This window comes from Hemibagrus wyckioides, linkage group LG04, assembly GCF_019097595.1.
Source record: "Hemibagrus wyckioides isolate EC202008001 linkage group LG04, SWU_Hwy_1.0, whole genome shotgun sequence".
Classification (NCBI taxonomy): domain Eukaryota; kingdom Metazoa; phylum Chordata; class Actinopteri; order Siluriformes; family Bagridae; genus Hemibagrus; species Hemibagrus wyckioides.
In genome coordinates, this window is record NC_080713.1 from 16,634,024 (window position 1) to 16,657,809 (window position 23,786).

General features: G+C 36.3%; 1 protein-coding gene across 2 annotated transcripts in view; it reads right to left on the reverse strand.

The window, feature by feature from the left end:
• The window catches only part of necab2 (N-terminal EF-hand calcium binding protein 2), a 67,095-nt gene that overhangs the window by 8,324 nt on the left and 34,985 nt on the right, over positions 1-23,786 (reverse strand). The window contains exons 6-9 of one of the 2 annotated variants that reach the window (XM_058387127.1): positions 11,546-11,682; positions 8,858-8,982; positions 5,430-5,509; positions 1,667-1,723 (exon numbers count right to left, since the gene is read on the reverse strand). In XM_058387127.1, coding sequence (XP_058243110.1) covers positions 1,667-1,723; positions 5,430-5,509; positions 8,858-8,982; positions 11,546-11,682 — 399 coding nt within the window. The remainder of the gene's footprint in view (positions 1-1,666; positions 1,724-5,429; positions 5,510-8,857; positions 8,983-11,545; positions 11,683-23,786) is intronic. The other variant, XM_058387128.1, reaches the window with a different exon arrangement.

The following is a 23,786-nucleotide window of genomic DNA, read 5'->3' on the forward strand; positions in this document are numbered from 1 at the left end:
GTTTAAATTCTGTAACATTTTCTGTCCTTTCTGAATAATGTATTCATCACATCTCTACAGAAATATAAATAAACATGTTTCTGATATGATCCTTTTACAACTGAGTAAACACAATGCAAAAAAATAAATGCATGCAAATATATTCAAAGGAGTCAGTGATAGCTGCTGTGAATGCTGTGGCAATTAAGTGGGATAACAGCAAAATGTGCCAAAGGGCTATAATTAAGCAGCCACTGAAACTACAATCAGCAAAGTGATAAAAATCAGCAAAAGCTTTTTAATGACTATGAGGCAGTTTAACTTAGATTAAAGAGTGTGACCTAGTACTGTACTGCACTGTATTTTATGATTTGCAACAGGAAACATCCTTTCATTTTTGTCTAGTAAGCTTACCAAGCATTAATCAGATTAATATGGCACAAAAGATTAACAGTTTTAAGAGTTTTACTTCAGAAGCAGTTGTTTCTGCTCACTGCATTAACAAGCATTTCATCATTCACCTCTTTTTTTGTTTTAGATACTTGTAAACTCCCCTATGTGATTAATAAAGCAATTTTGCTAAAACTGTCAAAACATATCTGTTATGTCCTTGTACAGAACACTCTACAACAAATAATCACACACACACAAACACACACACACACACACACAGCTGGAGCCATCATGTCGATCTTGTACTAATTCTATTTGTACTGTGACAACTGAGTGTAAAAGCTAACAAGGATTAATGAGGGTAAAGGAAGAGTGATTCAATTTCCTTGCAACCCTCCATGCACCACATATCACTGCACAAATCAGAGACAGGATGCAGATAAGCTCACGATACATGGATCTCAGAGCTGCGGTTTGGGTGGAGAAGAAGTATAGCTGCACTGCTGCCCCTTACACATGTATTCTTCATCAGAAACTTCAATGACCCATTCCACCATAATAACCCTGACATCCCAGAGGGCATCAGTTCTCATACACTCATCCATTCTGACACACAAACAGAGCACATTTGCTGCAAATACAAACGGATATTTACAAGTAACAGATGTAAAATGAGTAATTGTGTGAATTTTATCCTGTTGGAGGTGCAGTGGAGTGCTGTTCTGGTGCTTGAGATTCATTGAGGTTTCCCAGTCTGTATTTTGTAATTTAAATCATTTATTTTTTATGGAATTCCAACAATCGCACAACCTCTGACAAGTATTAGCCTTACTCAAAATGCCCTGAAACAAATGCCTATGCATATCTTTTCCTCTAAGAAGGGGAAAAGACTCCTTTGGGCCAAAAAAGCAATTAAAGATTGATGGGATGCTCTTAGTGTGGACCGCAAAAGCAGCTTTTTGCCCAGCACTTAGAAGGTTGGAATGATAATGTACCAGGTTGCTTATGGCTCTCGTGCTTGAGGTTACGGAGAAAAAATGAATATCTAAGCATGCTATGATTGGATGAATGGAAATAGATCGGTAATGTATTCCTCAGACATGGCAGGTCAGGTGCTGGCGCATGTTATTGCAGGCTAGGATTTGTATGAAATCTGTGTGCCGCTAATAATGATACCACCAAGAGTCGTATCTTACAAATCTCATGCAGCCAGTTAAGAAAAGTCGCAGAGAAAATATCCACATAATGGATGGGGGGCACGTTCTACATGCATGAGGTTTGCCCCAGTACTTACTGCGCTAGCTGTACCATCAGTGTCAGTAAGCCGCTGATGCAGGTCAAACCAGACTGTCTGTAACAGGAATAAAGACAGAAGAACCACTCGTGAAATCAGTTTTACTTCTCAGTTGTTTTCGGCTGCAGCTACTTATCCACATAAACCCTGAGGTCAGAGAGATAAGTGCATGATTTAACCATAAGCACCTTTCTCAGGCTGGGTACAGAAATGGATAAAAGGTTAACAAAACTGATTTTTTTAATACAAGCTGCTTGCTATGAGAAGACCTTCAAATGGAAATAAATAAGTCCCTTGCTATAGTCTCTTAAACAAAAGGTTTAAATTTGTTTATGTTTAATCACTATTTTTAGTCATTTATAGCAGCTATTGAGAAGCAACTTGAGATGCTATATGAAAGTAGACTATACAAATTAAATGCATTATTAATAATAATAATGATTATTAATAATATGCACATTGTGTTCAATATTTTTGCAATGAATTAAATTGTATATCTGCCAGAGAAAAAGATAAACTCTGACAGTGCTTGGAAATTATTAGCCATGAGTTGCATGCCATCAATGGTCGCTCCAGCTCATAGTTTAAAAACAAACAGACAAATAAACAAACAAACAAACAAAAACAAGGGAAAAAAAACCCACTACTAATCAGAATATTCTCTAATGTTCTGAATATTCTCAAATGCATAAAATGAACCGGCAAATCAGATGGTGTTAAATAATCACTCTGATTCAGACACACACAGAAACAACATGCACCGCTCTTTGTAAAGCTACTGAATTATATTCAGGCGCTCCAAGTCTAATGTGAAGTAAGCCACTCAGAAACTACATAATAACCATAAAAGTCAAAGTATTCTTGTGACAAGCTTCTGAATGCTTAATTAAATATTCATGAATTGTGAATTTTGTAAAGGCTATGCAGAGTCTTAACCTAATAAATGATTTGATCAATTTTCTATGAATGTTTGAGCATTTATGTACACTTCAGCTCACACAAAACAATTATTTTGAAATAGATAACTATTATTATGCAGATTTTCATACTTGGCTAAAGAAATGATAGGACACATATAAGAACTGACAGACAGGATCTGTATTAATTACAGCTTAATCTCTTTATAACTGAACAGTCTATTTCCCTGCAGATTAAACTGTCCTGCTTGCCTGATTACCGTTGTGGTTAACGACTCATGCAGGCTGGGCAAAGCAGATGTATGATACATTGTTCACTCAAGCACAGTAACAGCTTAAGCAGAAATCTTGCCTAAATAGACACATCTGGATGGCCTGATCTGTGAGGTATCTGGAAGCATGAATTTGGAAGCATGAAATTAGATGAAGGTAAAGCCTCACCTATGTAATGCTGAACATTAATTAAGGTTTTTATAATAAGAGCACATAATTAACTCACTGACAAAGGTTATGGACCATAGCTACATTGCCCTAATAACTTATGCAAATAAATTTATTCTTGTAAAATTTACTTTTGTCTACTATCTCTTCATGAGAAGCATTTTCACCACTAAATGAATGAGACGGAAAAGATGGAGTCTAAGATCCCCACTTGACTGAAAGTGCTGAATGCATAATGGTTGCTAATGACGCTATACATCTGCAGAGATCTCCTGTAGAGGCCGGAGATGGCGGCTTATATATCACATGGTGGATGGGTGAGGAGGACAATCACTGCAGGGGTGAATGGCATAAGCTCCAGGGATGGGGGTCTTAAGGACGCCACTGCAGGAAGTGATGGAAATGCATTTTCCCCAAGCAGTGGGATTGCATTATACAGATAACAAGAGCTCTGTGATGAGAGTGATGCCTCATTCAGCTGCGAGCCGGAGCTGGTCAGGCTGTTCCTCTCTAAACCAGTGGTTATTTGCAATTATGTGCTACAATCTTTATTGCAGAAGATGGATTGATATCCTGTTGTACACATTTATGTGGCAGCAACATCATGAGACTATTTAACTCCTTAAGCCCCTGACTAATCAATTAGTTATTATTCATCTTAAAGCACTCTATTAAATATGTGCTTGCTATATCAATATATGAATCATTCAGTAACTACATTGAAATGAAGAGGAAAGATATGTAGTTATGAGAGCAAGAAAAATGAGTCTCCACTCAACAAAGCCTGGAAGTATAAGTACATGGCTGAGTTCATAAACAATATGGGCTGTATTTACTAAAATGATTGATGAAAATAAATAAAACAATGAAAATGTAAAATTTCTTCAGAAGGGGTGCTAACAGTCAATGATAAAACGCTGGGATTTTTAACTGAGGTTACAAGACTTAAATGTGACTTCTGTACTCACATTTGTTGTAATTATACATTCTCTTGTATACAACATGTTTGAAACATGTACTTCATCCTTATCAACTATTCAGAACTTCTTCATACAATTATTAATTTATACCATATGGATTGTATATGTATCTTCATATAAGCAATAATCTTGTTTGCACATCATTGTTTCCATCATTGTTTTCCAATCACATCCGATTCCTATCACTGCGGCATGGACTAAATCTCACTGATCTTGTGAACTTACTGTTCAAAGACTTAACTAAGGACCAAACCAAAAATGATAATGCATGTAAAAATGTACACATGGGGGTGTAATTGAGCAACCGTCACAGAAATATTTGCACAAATAAAGTGTACTAGAAAGAGGATGCTGCTGTAGAGGATGACCAACATATGCACATTACTAAATGTCCATGTGTGTTTCCATATATTATAGATTTTACAATATACCTACATAGTAACAATTAATTGGATATTCACAAGCCATTCAATCCAATTAAACAAAATTTAGATCTAAGAAAAAAAATCTAATAGCTCTCTAGAAAGACTAATCTTTCATTAATAACTGATGAGATTATATTTTCCACAATATCATGAGACATTTCTATTGCATATGTCTTTTGAAAACACTGAACGCTGCAGCTTTGGAAATTTGTTGTGCCTAATCAGTCAAAGAAACTAATTTACTAATTTTATATCATTATTTATTCTTACACAAAATGTTCTAATTTAATGGTTACTTACATTTGTTACTTTTTTTTAACCTCAGTTCAGTAGTTTTACTGAAGTGTTAATAACGCTTAATCTTTTGCTTTGACACATGATTTAGAGGGAAGAGAACAGTGAAATGTCTTAAAAACATATTTCCATCACAGTATACTCAAAAGTATATTTCCAATTAGGAAAACAGACAGTAGAGCTTAAAGTGTTATAGCAATAAAATATTTCTGCTTAGTGGTGAGTTTGGCAGTGCTCTCGACTGACTTAACTTGTCAGTGCTTCAGGATGAGCTCCTGATCCTCAGAGTCGATACCATACTTTCAGAATGCTTCTGTGAATGTGAAATTAGCTGTGTCTGATCTCTCAACATGAGTGATTGTCTGGTTATTCTTAGCTTTGAAAAGAAACTGCTATGTCAGAAACTGCAGGATTAACTAGGGACCACATTAGCCACAGTGCTAAATGAATACATGCTCTCAGAACCCCAGCTCTACCCAAAAACCCTTGAGATGTCTTTATTATATTATTATTATATGGGCAATATTTATCTTGTTATCATTAGCAGTGCTTTGTTAGCAAGCTGTGACTATACAAATACAAATTATACATGCCTCTTTATGTGACTGCTATATACACAGGTCAGTATATTGATGGGAAATTGAACATATGGGTATCTGTATGCAGGACTTGACCTCTTATGGTGATGGGAATTGAACCTTGTTACCTTGTTCTCCAGGCGTCCAATCAGTTCAGCTAGACGGTTGATCTGCATTTCCAGGCCTTCTTTCCTCACCTCGACAGGTCCTGCGAAGAACACGTCACATAGAGTCATTCCATTATACTGAATGAAAGTTTACATAATGAATGCATGAACTGTGTCCTCCATGTCTTCCTGTCAAACTCTTAAAGCAGTATAATCATGTAACCTTTATTACATCCACAAGAATTTATTTAAAAAAAAAAAGAGTCTGGGCTTTTAAGGACAATGACAATAATCATATTAAATGACAATGAAAGTTTGTTTCATTTTTTACATCCAATAGATTGCACACATGTTTATTAAAATGCACAATCCAAAAAGATACTATTAATATTACAATTACAATGACAAGAAAAAGCTTTAATGACTTCAAATGAGCACCACTTCAAATGACACATAACTACCACTGATGCACAGGACAGGGAGGGATAAGAAGCAAGACATAGAAAAAAGATGACTGGGTTCTGCTGAATCCCTTCGTGATTTTGTAGGAAGACTCAATTTCAGGCACATATCTATATTTTAACATAAAACATACATCTTTTAACAACTGTTTCAAATTATTTACATTCTTTCAACTTTTACCATAGCATGCAGCACTTCAAATAACTGACTTATGAGCAAGTCATAGATAACAGTACTAAGGAGCAAAAATCCCTGAGATAAGGTTGACGAGGGAATCCATCCTCTCCTGGGTGAAACCAGTGATATTTTGAGAATATAGTATAACAGTCAAAGAGTGACAAATAAAAGCGTATAAGAAGTTAATAATCATGAAAAAACAAGAAGATATTTCTATATGGGAATATATTTCCATGTTTTACCAAGAAGAGGTGACTCACAAACATGAATGAAAGAAGTGTCATGCAAGTAACCTGTAACCAGTAAACTGTGTCAAACTTGTGCTTAAACTAAAACTGGAGTTTGGAAAAGCTGGTCTAACTTTAGCTTCTTTTCAGACTGTTCCACATAACAGACTTGTTACTGTAAGTCAGCCATGCTGATGACAGCCGTCACTGTGCGTAGTTGCAATAACATACGGTCAGACACACAACAGATGGAAAATCCACACACTCATTTTCACACGCTATGCAGTAGGTATCCTGCAAAAATATTAACAAACACACGTCACATTAATTAACACACCATGACAAAACCAGGGCTGTAATGACTTGCTTCAGGGCTCGACTGTCAAATTTACGTCATCATGCTTTAAGATCGTTAACAAAACTGAGATGCAATAATATACAAGACAGAAGAAATAATATCAATAATTCTAAAATTTTGAGCTTGTAGTCTGAGCCCTGTTATATGCTGGTTTATGGTAAAGCCTCACTGTAATTAACTCAGACATGTGAGAAATGCCAACATTAGAAGAATCTGTACTAATCACCATCCATTGTTACTTCAGCTCACCATTCAGAAGCAGGTTAAAGATATGCCCCCCTCCCCCACAACTACAGAGTTGCAGCAAATGTAAATGAATGACAGTCCCCTAGAAAGCTTTGAAAGGAAATTTGTGCAAAATTGTGTGATTCACAAGGGTTCATTAAGCGATGCAAGTTCTACCATTTCAATGCAAGCAACTACTCCAGGAGCATTTTAGATGCTCAGCTAAGCAAAGCTTTTTATATGAATGTTATAGGACATTGTGCCAGAAAATAGAAAACACATGCTTAAATTTAGCTGCTCATCTAGCAAAGTACTGTCTGATCAGTGAAAGGAGGGAGAGAGAACACTAATCCAACAACTCTGTCGGTGATGAGAGAGAAAGAAGCTAGGATAAAACAGGCAAGTTAAGGTGAAAAGCAAAACTAACAAAGAGAGTCAGGGGAAAGGTGAATGTGCCTTGAATTGAACACAAGTGGAATTTGATCAGTATTTTCTTCTTAGTATTCAAAAATGACAGATTGGACAAAGGTTTCTCTGAGGAGCACACACATGCATGAGCAGCTACTAGTGAAGTCAACAGGCTCGGCTTTTGTGTCAATCCTACATTGGTGAGACCATTTTAATAAAGTTTGTCATTCCATGAGTACTGGTTTATTGAGCATGACCGTGTTTCCCTGGCAAAATGAAGCAAATAATTGAATCATATCACAATAAATTACTGTCAAAAAAGCACATTAAAGCACATCACTTCTATCAGTGTTTGCCACAATCCATGGCTCCTCAGAAATATCACTGATATATTTTGTGTCAGTAGATAACTGATCACAAAATGCTGAACTACAAAACGCAGTCCAGTAGGGCTTATACAACCACTACAATACTTTCAAATATACAGTCCTTTTTTCTTGCTGAGTAAGTATTGTGGTATATGGATCAAATAGGATAGGGAAATCCTACACAGGGCTAAAACAAGACAACAGTCTGTCTACAAAATAGATTATATTATGTTATGCTTGACAGAGAGGAGAGTAACTAAAATTCCCTACTCAATTAGAGCCACTTAATTGCTCTGACTGCATATTACAATGTACATTGTATAGCTGCTGAATGAACAGAAAGTGCTGACTTGACACGCAGATGGCTCTGTGCTGTTAAGGACTCCTAAGAATTGTTACACCATTAAAACTGCAACAAGAAGTATGTCAAATGTGGATACTGAATGGGAGACTGTGGAGACGATCGAGTATATCGACATCCAGAGCAAATGTGGCTGTTAAAAACGAGACACAATGCTTCAGCCCATTGGAATGTAGACATCATTGCTTAGAGAATGCTGCATGTGAGCTATGTGCGCTATGTATAGACCAGCTCCATCTCATGTTTCAAATGATTCTTACATAAAACCCACTCAGTAATTATTTGTGCATTTCCATCCCCCACCAACTATAAAGCAAGTCAATTCCCCTTCACCTGTGATCGATTAATTGAGATTGTTATAAATGGGAATAAAAGAAGTGGCTAGTGAGTGCATTTTAATTTGCACTCAGTTTGATTTATGGGTAAGATGCTAATCTTTAAGCTAATCCCAAACACTGCAGTGATGTATGTCTGACATGACACATTTAAAGATCTCTTCTTATTACTGCCGCTTCTGCTGACACAAACTTTTATATGGTTGAACTGCTCCAGCCTCAGAGGATTTTAACTAACATACTGATATAAGTTCAAATAATCAGTAGACTCACATTATATTCTAAACATTATATTTTAAACCTCCTGACACAGCCTTGGACCTGCATTCTAATATACATACACACATACACTGGCATAATTAGCAGTGAATACTTATGCAAGAAACATTGGTTTGACCCAAATACTATACTGTATGTATGATATGTTTTGAGACCCAGTCCCTGAAAGAAGCCACCTCTTTGCAAAGTAGTAGGTTTCTTGTTTATTTTTTCCATTTGTGTGTGGAATGTTAGACATCACTGTCCTACCTGAGCCCACATTCAGATTCCTCATGCTGTCCTTGGCACTAAGTCTGTTATTTGGTGGATAGTCTGGCACCGGAGCTTCATTGTGCCTTTCAGGAACACGTGGACTGCTCTTACTGTGGTAAGATCTAGGTTAAAGAAGGGAGCAAGAATTATTCATGATAAATGTAGAAACTCTGAGCAGAGGTTGCTTACACAGACATATGTGTAATGACAAAAAGTTCCAAAAGTGCACAACCAGTGATGCCAAGTGAACTACAATAATACATTAAACATATTAAACTTCAGGCATCTTTGACTATGCATGGAGAGTATTAATTATATTGATTGATGGGGTATGACAAATTACTGCCAACATACAGTACCATGCAAGAACAGGAAAGATGGAATTGACCCTGATTTAACTGAATACAGATGCAATTAGTCACCAGTATTCCATCCATGAGACCTAAGGTGACATAATGGTATGGAGAATCTTTTACTGGCACACAGTGAGCCCAACTGAGAATTACTTGAATGCCAAAGATTATCTAAATATCATTGCTGAACATGTGCATCTTTCTATTGCCACTCTATGACAAAGAATCACTCCACATTTTACATAACCCTGTGCCATATCACGAAGCACAAGTCATTTCAAACTGGATCCATACATGACAATGACTTCAGTATATTATGTAACATGGGCCAGAGTTTCAATTAAATGTTTCTATCACCTAGGTGGTGGAATCCATACCACAAAGAACTGACTGACTGTGTATGTATGTGTGTGTGTGTGTGTGTGTGTGTGTGTGTGTGTGTAAAATGTAATGAATTGAGCTCCACAAGTGAGTAGACAGAACAGCAAAAGATATCATGAGTGTACCTAGTGACATGAGCTATACACTAGAGGAGCCAAGTGAAAACTTGCTGATCAGAATGAAGGATAGTTCTTTTTCAGTGGTGACACACTTTAACAGGACATATTATTGAATCTCTGCAGGTGCTAGTGTGTTCAGAAAGCTTAAGAAAAAAAGACCCAATCTACACTCTCAAAGATTTAGAATATTATGGAATGAACATCATATTTTAGCAACAAATGTCACAATAATATCAACAAAAATATAACAACAGAACCTGTGGGGCAGCTTTATGACCTAAAAATAATTTCTCTCTGTTTGATTAATAGCTCAAGAAAACACTCTAGAAAAATATTTTTTGAGAAAGCCTTTAGCTAGGTAATGACTACATCCATAATTATAGTTCATTTACTGTTTTGACTTCAACCTTTCTGACTAGTAGTAGTCAGACATATTAGTAGTATTACTAGTTGTTGGGGAAGTGGTAGCTCAGTGGTTAAGGCTCACGGATCGTTCAAATCACAACTACTAATTCTGACTACTGCTGTAGCACAAAGTCAAAACAGTAGATGAACTATTTGAGAAATCACTGCTATGTTAATGGGAGCAAATTATATATATCCGTCAGCTCAGAGGACATTTTGGAGTCAGCATGCATTTCAGCATGCTTCATAGACATCTCAGTCTGGATGAAAAATCGCCAGCTCTAAAATAGCCTATAGAACACAGAACTTCTTAGCCAAGCATGAACAAGAACTTCTCATTAAAGCATGACTGTCAAGCTCAGTCTATAATCATTACTACTATCCAGGATTGTTGAGAAAACAATCAATGGCCATTTGTACTTCATTGTGCTGTTGCTATGATCTTTAAATCTTGTGCCTTTACCCCGGATATCCTCATGAAAAATCTGACAACGCTTGTCAGAAACAGCTTATCTATGCATTCACCATCTCATGGCAACTCCCAATTGTAAAGCTTTGCTGTCCAGCATATCAGCATCCATTAGTAACAGCAGATAATCTATTCTAAACACAGTCACACATCTAGTGTGGCCCCTTAATCTTTCCTTCTGAACTCATTTCACTGGCTGTGATGCTGTTTGCATGCAGCAGCATCAGCTTAAATGCCTTGAATTTCTCATCAGAGCATATATCCATTATGATCACTATGATATACAGTACAAGTGAATCATGCACATTTTGTAATGGTAGAATGGATTGGACACTGTGTATGTCCTGCTTATTGCACACACACAAATATCAAGGAACATCTGAAGATTTAATCCTTCCAAGAGCACAGATGGAGACCCTCATGCTCTCTCCATCATAGTGACTATTTTCTTGTTTTTTTTTTTTTGGTCATGCAGATGCTGTATTCTTCATGGTTTCTCCGTCACTGTTATTAATGTACATTAACATTTTTACATACTAAAGCTATCATTACATACTTAGAGGAAAGCATTATCTACTGTCCATAGATGAGCTCAAAGGTACTCACAATTGGCTAGTGTTGCTGTGCTTGACAGAAGCGACAGATATGCCATCTCTCAAACTTGCATCCCTTCTCTTGATGTCAATCTCTTGATGGTAGAGTGAATGATTTTTTGTTGTGCCACTCAGGAGCCCAGTTTGAATGTTTCTGATTAAAGAACCTGTAGCTCTGTCTGCTCTTCCATCAATGATTTTGTATGTTTTGTGGAAAATTAGTAAAAAATTTTTTTTGTTTTTCAGCCCATACTATTGCACTTTACATTTTAATAATAAAATATCTGAATTATATTCTGCCTCTGATGTTAGTCACATTGGATAACAAATTGTTTGAAGGTATATTTTTCCCTTTAAAAACTCACCCTGGAGGACAATGCTGTTCATCAATAGCATCCACTGCGCTCTCCACAGAGTTGAGCAAGGACTGGATTTGATTGGCTGATTCCTTCAGCAGGAAGCGAGTCACAAACTGCTCAATATTAGTTCCTCTTTCATAGACCTGTTAAAAAAGAGAGGGGGTATACATTAGAGAGAGTGAGTGTGAAAAGCAAACAGCAGCAGAATCGGCACATTGCAGGGTGTCTAATGATTGCATGCATATCTAATGAGAGCTTGCCTGGGTCTCAGCAAGCTCATCAGTGAGTTGCAATGCAGCAGAAGGCTTTTAACATAACACCATATAACTAAACGCAGGCTTTGCTAATGTTGCATACAGCAGATGGTGGAACAACTGAACTCTTTCTGAATTATGGATGGGAAAATACAAGAAAGTCAACTGAGTATAGTAATAGCAGGAAATAAAAATGAGATATGAGAAACTTGAAAATGATGTGACATTTTCCAGATTGTAATTGCTTGCTTGATTGCTAATGATGCCTCAACAGTCAAGGAGAAACTTCTGAAAGGTCTTTTACTTTAGATTATTTTAGAACTAGACAAAACATTAACAACATGCCATTTCCACTGATTCACAATTAAGTTATTAAACCTTCTTAGCCATATTAACATCGTGTTGTTATGTTAATTGAATGTTTGTTGACTTGTGACTTCTGATCACAAGTCTATTACGGTTATTGACTATAGCAATAACAACAGTCACAACAGTTTTCTGGCACCTGACAATCACAGAGCACTAGAGTAAAAGTGTTCTCCACATCTTTGCAATGTCTTTATAGGTATCTCAGCACAAAGAACAAACATTTATTAGATAAATAATAATGATTTTCGTTATCCATGGAATTATGCAAAAGATTCTACAGAATGCTTATACAATTAAACACCAAGAGGCTCCTATTTCAGGAGTATTGATATCATTCATGGTTGAACCATCAGTCCACTCTCACATGACATTCAATAATCCCACAGGAAGAATATAACATTTCACTTTCTCACTTGTCTAGACAGAGATTGCAAAACATCTGACAGTGAAAAACTAGTGCCAGTTTTTATTTGCGTCTCATGGCTATAGAACAAAATGCTGAAGTGCAAAGATGGCATGAAGTAAAGAGCATTGAACACACTGATGCTTCTGATGACTTACAGCACAATGCAATGCAGACTCCTGCTGACTGTGTTTCATAAAAGGAAAAAATAGAGGAGAAAGTCTGGGACACTAGAGAAAGAGCCAGTTAGTGTGTGTGTGTGTGTGTGTGTGCATTGGGGGCCAGCGTGATTAATGTTAGGGACATGCCAGGTCAGCAGTTCTGTATTGCATTTTACTACTACTGAAAGATACACACATCAGCAAGAAGTAAAGCAATGGCGGTAATGCTAAATGCAGATTTGTTGAGAGAAAAAAAAAATTAAGATAAATGTTATAAAGACACAACGCTGTCAAAGCATCACTAAGGGGTGATTGCTCAAATTGTTGAGAAACTCTAGATAAAAGCTATAATAAGAGAGAGTCATAGAAATGTCCGGTGCCTGTCCCAGTCTAAGACTTCAACCTACAGTATGTCTAGTTGGTTTTACTTGTTGCCAACCTATTCAGATCTTTCAGCATTTTCTGGCTAATTTTCTGGTATCTCGTTTCTCAGTTCTTTCTGTGATAATCATTGTTTCTTAACTGCAGAAACAATGTAGTTGTTGAGTATTGAGTAATGAAAAGATTAAATGTTTTACTTAATGCTACTAAGTAAATAAATCTATATGAAATTTGGAGAACATCATTCACAAATCTGCGATGTTGTTATATATGTTTATATAAAACTCTAAATAGAATCCAAATGGTGAAGCAGAGCTTAAATACTGTGTTTTAAGGGAAAGGACAAAGCAAGGGTTTTATGTGTGTGTAAACCAGTGACTAAATGCATTTAAAATAGAAACTATGGAGCTGAATATTAATGAAAACTAAACAGAGTGCACAAATGTAGAACATAAGGCAACTGACACTTCTCAAGGATATTTACAACATACCTTTGTTTGTGATTATATGGGAGAATTACTGAATAACAATGAGTGACAAGGTAGAATACACACACATTTGTGCTGAAAGGAAATGAATGACTGATGCTCTTTGCCAAAGGAATGGGTTCATCCATTATACATAACCATTGCACATGTGTGATAAATATTACAGAGGTAGCAGCAAAAAGTAAATTAACTAACTGAACGGAAAGATAGGCTGAAAAGAAACTGACTCATCAGATGTTCTGTTAACTTGGTGATTTTGATTTTGATATGTTGAATATGATGAAGGACAATAGGTAGCTAATTCTGATTAGACACTACTTCAGGCTTGTCCTCTAAAGCTCCTCCTGAACTAGATTTTGCTGAGCTATGAGTAGGCTGTTAACACACCTAGGCTTCTGAAATGTTCTGTAATTTGAGATAGCCACTGTATTTGCATCTGTGAGGAAAATAACTGATCTGTGGACCTGCCTTGGGTTTCCATTCGTAATGCATAAATTAGCAGATATACTTTTAAAATAGATGTTAACAGCAGACACGTGGACAAAGGCTGGCTCCAAAACACACATTACGGGAAAGTCCAATGAAAATTAAATATCTTATTATTTAAAGGTGACTCAGTGGCCTGAATTAGCTTTATGTTTAATGCTACTAGCTTGCAAAATAAAAGGGATCAGCTTATACTTAATATTGTGCTTAGAATATGCTTGGAGTATACGCAGGCCTCTTCAAAAGCCATTTCCACAAATCACCAAACGGTGTTGCTAAGAAACATATTGACTCCTGTTGCTAGGATACAATTAATTGGTTGGAGTCTGAACAGCTATGTGGCATCTAAGGACCGAGAGGATCTGGGTCTTAATATAGATGAGACACCACAGATATGCCCGCATATCTATTTAAAACAATGGCACACCTGTGTTTTTCTGTTGAACAAACATACATATATGCTGTGCTCTAAAAACGTGCAAGCACAAGCACTTTCTTTCTGAAGCTGAATCTAAAAAAGCTGTTCAGATGAGCAGGCTCACCAGTATTTCAATAAACCACCAAAAAAAAAGCATTGGCCTTCATCTTTGTGCATTAATTGACTTTGGCTTTAGGGTGTTAAGTTATATTATCAATATTATCAACATATACTTACAATATTGATATGAATATATCACTATTATTGATAAACTGTTCATTACAGTGAACTTTAAATAATGAGAAATGTGTTAGTTTGGCTCAATTACCAAGCACACTAGAAAGAATGCAAAGGCAGACAGAGAATATAAACCCATAGCCCAGGCGAGATCCCAGGCAAATCTTCAGAAAAAATAAGGAGATTCAATCCTAATCACATTATGCTGCCTGAAAGCTGGAGTCGTGGCATAATTTGGTTATTCAGCCTGGGATACATCCATTCACATGCTGGGATCAGAGCAGCTGAAGAGCTACAGGCTGGGATTAAATCTAGAGCTATGAGAAAATGTCAGAGAAAATGGACTTTGGTTTCATTTTCAGTGTGTGAGATAGATAGATGATGGTTGTCCAATGTCTATATATAACGCAATGTTCACCAAAAATATTTTTACTGCTCATATGAAAATGTTGAATTCAAACATAGTACATCTTTATTTAATGTTGTTTTTAAGCAAAAGAGGGAGTTTATTTTATGTAGTGCAATTATTGGCACTTGAATTGTGCTATAGGCACAATAGGCAAGATCTCTGTAGCATCAGACTATTATTAATATAGCCTAATTTGCACCTTTTAAACCTTACACTTTCACAGAAAAATTAGTGTGAGGCAGAGAGTATAGTGTGCTTTGTACAGTTCACAGTTTTGGCCACTAGGTGCAATAAGAACTGTATGGGTTGCTCTTGATACTTGATACTTCTAGAAGTATACAACTTCTAGAAAGGTTAGCAAATCAACAGAACTTCAGATTATATTTGTCAAATTGTGATGATTAAAAATCATTGGTTACTCAAAAGAAGTTTGTCTATCCAGTAAATAAAATTATAAACTTCTTTATATCATTGTCCAGTGCATGTGGACTTCCCAAAAGTCTGAACCTCTAGGCAGAGGCAAGCAGTGTTCTGTTGCACTCTTTCCTGACAAGATGTGGTGTGCTGATGAGTGTCTAATGCAAATTGACCCATTCTTTGATAATGTAAAATAAGGATGTTAAGTTATTTTTCCCTGCTCCAGTTATGATCCACTCTTTCTCCTCAGACAAGCAGAAAATATACAATACAGACGTGGACATGAACACTAAATTAAGCACAGCAAAAAAGCTCAGGGCTTAGTGTGCTAGTTAGACAGTTCTTGAATCTTTTCTCACTTCTGTGCCCTAGCTCTGACCAGCACCATCTGCATAAAGATCCTACGCAGTCACAGTTGGTAAAGTTTCATGGTAACAGATGGTGGAATTAAATGAAAGGAAACAAAGCAACACCAAACAGACAGGGCAACTCTTTACTGTAGAAATAATAAACTACACTTTTCAGTAGGAATACTGCTCTTAACACAAAATCCCTGCTGCCCCTATTTGCCTTGTCCTGTTCTTATCATTATTGCTCAGTTAATGTACCTTTCATAGAGGCACAAATGAAAAAGATCATTTCACAATATGAAACATGTAATTTATCAGCCTTTTCCCCACAATTTCAAAGATAATGATAAAAAAATACTAGCACCATTTTATTTGATATACAATGTTAGCATACTGTAGGTAATGGACAGTATCCTCTGCATCACAGAATGACAATTTATATTCACCAAACAGCATTCTGACCCTTAAATACCTCCACATTAGCACATAGTAAAGATGTCATAGGAAGGGGAGGAATAAAGATAACTCCACTATATGCTATAAATCCTGAGACATTAAAAATGCAAGAAATCTCAACAACTCTCAACATGTAATAGAAGCCCAATTCTTCAATAATACATTTGTCCACGTTCTCTTTATCTTGTCTGCAGTATGCGATGCACCCGGGTATGCAATGCTGATTGGGTTGGGAGTATAAGAATGACAGTTCAAAAAAGATACATTTAAGAGACAGGCTTTCCCCCTATAGTTATAACAGGGAACATACCTCCTATACTAGAACAAACAAGACTTTTAGAGGTATTTATCAGTACACAGACAGTGATGGAGAACCACTGTAGAATAAATATGAATCTAAATATGAAGCATAGTCTATACATAAGAAAAAGATGAACTGTATGCGACTACATATTCAAGCCATTTATATTCACAAAGGATAAGCTAGTGTAATAACAATCATAAACGCAGAGGGATCTATAAAAATGACATGGCTTTGTTTAGATTACAAGAGAATGTAAGGCAACAAAACTGTCTCAGTGCAGGAGCTTTTTGTACCTTGTTATTGTAGATAACAATTATGGAACTGGCAAATTTGGACAACACTATAATTCAGTAGAGCCTGGTGAGATACTGAGTGGGGTGAAATTGAGATTTAGTAGGTGGGGACACCCTACTTATATATAAGTGCCAACAATGTGGGAAGAGTTCAACACTGATATCTTGTTTAGTATAGCTGTTTCTGAGGCTTAATATAGCTAACTGGGTGGCCAGACCTTAGGTTTTCAGGATTTCTTGTTTTTCTTTTTATTTCTAGCAAGATTCAAGATACAAAAAGCCATTAAACTAACATAATGAACACAAATGATCACACATCAGTTAATTGAAGAACTACATTACTGAAGGAATACATTTTGCAATCTTAAAATGAAACAGTTATTAAGCACAGCATTATCAATTATCATCAAGCCATAATAAACGATGCATTTTCATTCTGCTCCAGTACAGTAGCAAAAGCTCAGCTCTGATTGTCATCAATATTACCAATATACTGGTACTCCTCTACATTGATCTTTTCCCTCCTAATTTAACCCTGAGTGATGAGGTCTGAAAGATTATGAGCATACAAATGTTAAACATATTATTTCTCAATTTATGCATAATCATAAAAATGATTCTGAAATAAATATTTTAAATCAGTCCATCAAGATGTGAATGTAATTCCATGATGCTTAAAAGAGAAAGCAGTAAAATTTCACAGTGGGATGTATGGATATACATTATTAGTATGCCACACCAACAATCACCATCATACAGTATGTTTTTGCTGAACACCCCATTCCAGAGTTTACAAACCGCCATTGCCACCACCCCACCCCCCTTGTTACTATAACAGCCTGTACACTGCTGCAAACGGCTTGTGCTATACTGTGAAATGTGGCTGTTGGTGTTTCCCCATTCAGCCACAAGAACACTAGTTAAGTCAGGTACTGATGTCCAATAAGGGGTCCAGGTGTGCTGTCGACAGTTCAATTCATCCCAAAGGTGTTTAGTGGGGTTGAGGTCAGGAGTCTGTCAGGATTAAAACTAAATTTTTCCTTTGCTTGAGAGATTAATGAAGATCTAGCTCTTCTATATGTTCCCTTAGTCCACTGTATTTGACATATATACAACATAGAGATTTAAAAGAAGACAAATGAGTATAGAAATAACCATGAAAGCACTTTTAGCTATGACAGCTGTAAATAAGCTCCAGGAACTGCCATAGTGCCAATCTTTATTTGTCAATAAAAATACCTCATTATAAAGGCAGTTTGTTTTTCAGACATGTTGTTAAAGATCCAACAGGGGAGCAGTTCTTTAAGGGAGAAGTCTCAGTGGGGAAATCGCTCTATCAAGGGAGGTTTCTATGGATGTAGCTCAATAAAAAGGCAAATTTTTACTAAGCTCTTTATGAAAACATGTTTCGAAGGGGGAAGTGGCCCATAAAATCAGCCTTCTATGGACACTGTTTTATGGAGGCAGCCTTTCATGGAGGCAGTTCTATAATGAGACAGCTTTCAGTGAAGGAAATTCTCTAAGGAATCAACTTTTATGGAGTCAGACTTGCAGCTTCCCATTAAGACAACTTTCCACCAAATGAACGTTGTAGGTTTCCATTCACACAATTCACAGTGAAGCCTCAGCCTGCAGCAGGCTACATACTGGCCACAGCATTTTGTGCTAGTGTCAGGACATTAATAAATGAAAGTCAGGGGCTCAAAATGTTGCTTACAGTTACACCCTCCAGGGAAACATCTCTTTCTTCTTCAGGATATAATAACACTGTGTATGGCATCACAATACCCACAACTATTTTCATTCTATGAGTAAATGAAGCTTAACAGTGGTAACAAAACATACAAAATTTTACCAGTAGGTGAGTTTGTATTTCTTTACACTGCATGTCTTTACCTAAATATACAAACTCAAGATATTTACAGATACATGCATGTTAGACAACAAATAGTGCAAAACTGATATATTGTCAAATCCAGTAGAAAGCCGTTATCTTAATATTAACCAGTTTCAATGGGTTTCATAGACTGAAAATGACTGAATACAAATTCTTGCAATTATTTCAACTGATATGTAAATTCTCTTAAAACACAACCATATACTAGTCCCACCCTTTTTACCCATGCCTAGAATGTCAGATGATCATGAATATTAAAATACAAATATGTCTGAAATTCTTTCTATATATACAGATGGTCCTACAGATATTTAAACAACATTTAACTCCAAATGGTGCTTAGCCAAACTGATGCTATGCTACAACACAGTTTGATTCAATGGAAAGTAGCAGCGCTTTCTAAAAGCAATTAAAATAAACATGTGACAGTCTGGGATATTAAGCCAGGCTCATTAGTGTTACACATCCACTGCGTAACACACAGCCTGGGAACTCTAACTACAGTCACATATAGCCTCATGAGTAGAATAAAGCTGGGGTGAGTGCTAAAGAATAAGGGAAATACTGTAGGATGCATTTGTTCATTGACAGAATCTTTGGCTTAATCCATACATACTTTCAGAATCCATAACAGGCTGCTTAATAGCTAAACAGCATATCGCTACTGCATATGACAGGGGAAGTAAAAAAAAAATTGTAAAGGAAAAGTTTAATCAAAAATTAAAATGAGTCCTGTCTTAAACCTTTTCAACTTTTTTTAATTATTATTTTCTTCCATCTCTTTACATCTGGCTACAGAACAAATGTAATGATTTGATAATGATTCAGAGAGAAGTGGCATTTACAGGCAGGCAAATCAGAAATAGTAACACCTGCTGAACCAATCACTTAGAAAGAATTTAGCACAGCATGCAACGACAACTGCCACATGAAAAATGGTTTGAAACAGCAGAGTTGCAAGACTGAAACCGTGGAGTGGAACAGTGACACATTTCAGGGGATCTAAATAAGCTCCTTCACAACAGATGTGCACACAAACAAATAAATGAACAAATAAACAAACAAACACACACTCAGCAAAACCAAAAGACACCTAACATGGAAGACACCTAAAGTGGATGATTGCAGGATTCTTTCCCTTGCTGAAGTAAAACTCGTTCATAACATCTAGCCAATTGAAAGCCTACAATCAAGAGACTCCTTTATAATTAGAAATACAGAGGGTTTACCTCAAGGTGCACCAGTAAAACTCAAGAAGAGAAAGGCCAGATTAAACTTTGCTAGAAAACATCTAAAAAAGCCTGCCCAGTTCTGTAACAAGATAATTTGGACAGATAACACCAAAATTATCTTAACTTAAAGATTAGCCAGACTGATGGGAAGAGATGAATAAGGAAGGGCTCATGACCCAAAGCATTCCACATCATCTGTCATCATGGTGGAGGCAGGGTTATGGCATGGCCTCATATGGCTGCCGGTGGAACTGGGTCACTGATGTTTGTGCAAGTAATAGGATGAATTCTGAAGTGTACAGATTCAGTCAAATGCTGCAAAACTCAGAACTCAGATCTATATTAATTTAAAACATACTTAAAAGCAACCCAAGCCCTTCCTAAGACAATGAAATGGACTGTTCTTAAATTACCAAGTCAGTCACCTAACCTCAACCCAATTTTGCATGCTTTTCACTTGTGATGACAAAACCGAAGGCAGAAAGACACACAAACAGCAACTGAAGGCTGCTGCAGTAATCACCTGGCAAAACATATCAAAGAATGAAAAACTCCGTATTTGGTCCATTGGTTCCAGATTCAGGCAGTCAATGACTGTAAGAGAGTTGTTATAAAGCATTAAACATATATTATGTTAGTTTGTCAAATTACTTTTGAGGTTGTGAAAAGGAGAGAAATGTCTGTAATTCTTAAATGGGTAATGCAATCCTGAATTAAAGCTGAAAGTCTACAGCTCAACTGTCCAAACACATATGGACCCAAATGTACATACCTTTCCACTTATAGCAACCATTCTCATAAAAATAAAGATTTTTGAAATATAAACACCATTTTTTCCTATTAGTCTTTAAAAACATTTGACCAAATATTGTGTTTGTATTGATGTACCAACACAATGCAGGCAATGTAGTGGATATTTAAGGTCATGATTAAAATGATCTGCTAGACGCCACCTCCATAACTCAAAGCTGTTTTGGCAAGTTGCATAAAAAACAATAAAAGCAAGTCACAAAATTCAATATTTTAGTCAGATGAGGCAAAAATTCTTTTTGGTCATGCACACCATCAGCATGTTATATTTAACAAAGAAATGTTAAAGGTTATTTAAACTTACTTCTGTAAGTTTAGTTTACATATGTTATGCATAAATCCTGTGCTACATTTGAAGTTATTCTTTACGATCAAAGACCAGGCTTTTTATACTCATTATTGCTCAATTTAAAGTCTGTAATTCTATAGTTTTGGGATTATATGAGATTTATAATCCCATAGACAGTTATTGATATAAACCATTTTTTTTTCTTAAAGCTATTCACATACCCCATATAAACAAGAATTTTGTTCAAGGTTGGGTGGACCTGCTGCTAAATCTGATGCTCTCTGCTCTCTTGTCTCACCACAATCCTACTCAGCTTCCTGGACTCAGGGAGCATGTCACAGTCCAGTGTGACAGCCCACACTGGGATTACAGAGGATCAGAGCTGACAGGTAGCATTGAGGCAGAGCTTTTGGGACATGGCCCAATGACACCCACTACATCACACCATCTATTGCTGACAATCTCCACAGGTATAATGGAAAGCATGGAGAAAATAAATTAGAAACGAAGCTGCACTCTCATATATTCACCTGCTGGATCCTCAACCATGGTTTAGGTTCATGAATATCAACCTCTGGCATCAAACTCCAAAGTGCAGCACAAAAATATGCAATTCCTTGCTTGCACTACAGCTCTACAGTTTGTTTTTGCCATTTTGTTAACAAAAGTGTGTGCTATGATATCCTTTATTTGATTTTGGTTTCTGTATCCTTTATAGTCTCAAGTTTATTATCAAGTATTAAAATAAAATAGTAGCAGAATGTTTAACAAAGTATATTATGTAATATCAGAACAAAACTGTAAGAAAATAAATTATGATTTTGCTCACAACGTTCAAGGGGAGAGAAAAGAAAGAAGAAGAGAAATAAAAAGATAAAAAAACAGGACATTATTTTTTATAAGGTTTATTCAATGTTATGAAACTGATCATACAACCACCTATTAAAAAAAGATGAAAGAAACAAATTCTTGTTTCATCCACATCCACAACTACAATTCCCAACAGACATGGATAAAAAAAGATAAAAAGATAAAAAAGAACCTAAACATATGGCAGCTGAGCTGACTCCAACTCCTGACACTCGTGCTCACACTATATGTATTGCTCACTGTCGCTTTGTTTCCTGACATGTCAAGCTGTATTGTTTTTTTCGTTGATTGCTATATATTTGTTTGTCTCCTAGTTTCTGAATCTTGCCTTGTTTTCCCATATGTTTACTGTCTGACCACTGCCTGTGTATACCTACACTAACTTTTAACACATTCCTTTGTAAATGTAAAGCATTTTACCTGATTCTGCAACTGTCTCTGCTGCCTGACAATTCAAAAGTGTTTCTCCCCTGTTCAAGCTCTCCATTCACCATGTCCACCCTATAAACAGCCCATTTAAACTTTAAAATAAAATTAAAAAATATATGTATTGTACAATAACCTAAGATTTGCCATATATTCCATAACATCATACATGAAAATGGCCTGTGGCATCCCATATAGGGTGTATTCCAGTCTTCTTTCCTAGTATTCCCAGGATAGCCTTTGGATCTACTGTGACCCTGACCAGGCAATGTGCAGTTACTGAACACAGCTGAGTAAGATTTTACACAGTGTATACTATACACAATGTATACCATTTCCTTTGTTTGTAGAATATTATTTGGTTTAAATCTAAAGGAGATCTTTGTGGTTCTGGAGAATTATTAAACTGCCCCAATCTGGTAACCCTTTCATTAGCTGTCCTGGTCACTGCTCCCCCAGGGCAAACATATGTCAGTGTGATTTCTGCCTATTTATGAGCACTTTATGCAATACTAAGTCTATGGAGCTAAACAGAGCCATGATTGCACTGCCCCATGGTTGCAAATAGAAAGAAGAGCTAATTAATAAAACATCAATTAATTAGGTAATTAGGTAATCAGGTAATTATGATTTCAACAGAGATTAAAATGAGGCTATGAATAAGGACTTTATGAACATTAATGTTTATCTAGGCTCTGCCTTAACTGCCACTATGGATGAGCTGTCAATGTAGTTCATAAATACAATCTACCACACCTCAATATTATCTTCTGTCTTAAGAATAGCCAGTACAGGGTTTTGGGGTCATAAAATTGATTTCATTAATAACTTAGACTCAAGTATATCTCCACAGAAAATGACTTTTTTTCCTAGACAAAATATTCTTGCTTCATAAATGGTTACAGTCATCTGAGTTCTTTTCGGCATTTATATATGTTAGAAACAAGTGAGACTTAAACTTCATTGCAAGAAGATTAGGAACAATCTGCCAAATTAACACTGAAACAAGGGTTTGATTTTCATTACACTGACTCAATCTATTACACTGAGACCTTGCTGGAGGAGAAGATAAGGATTGTAGTCTTTTCTTTTCAGAGTAAACAGAGTGGATGCTGCTGACAGCGTGCACTTGTGATAATAGAACAGGAAAGCAGCAGGTAAGGGAATATTACTTCTCCTTGTCTCGTTCTAATCTTGCTCTTTTGTTCTGACAGGAGGTAGAGAGGTGTCTTTGGTTCTGACACTAGTGCTCTTACTAAGCACATTATGTGCAGTCAACTGTCTCTGATACTACTGC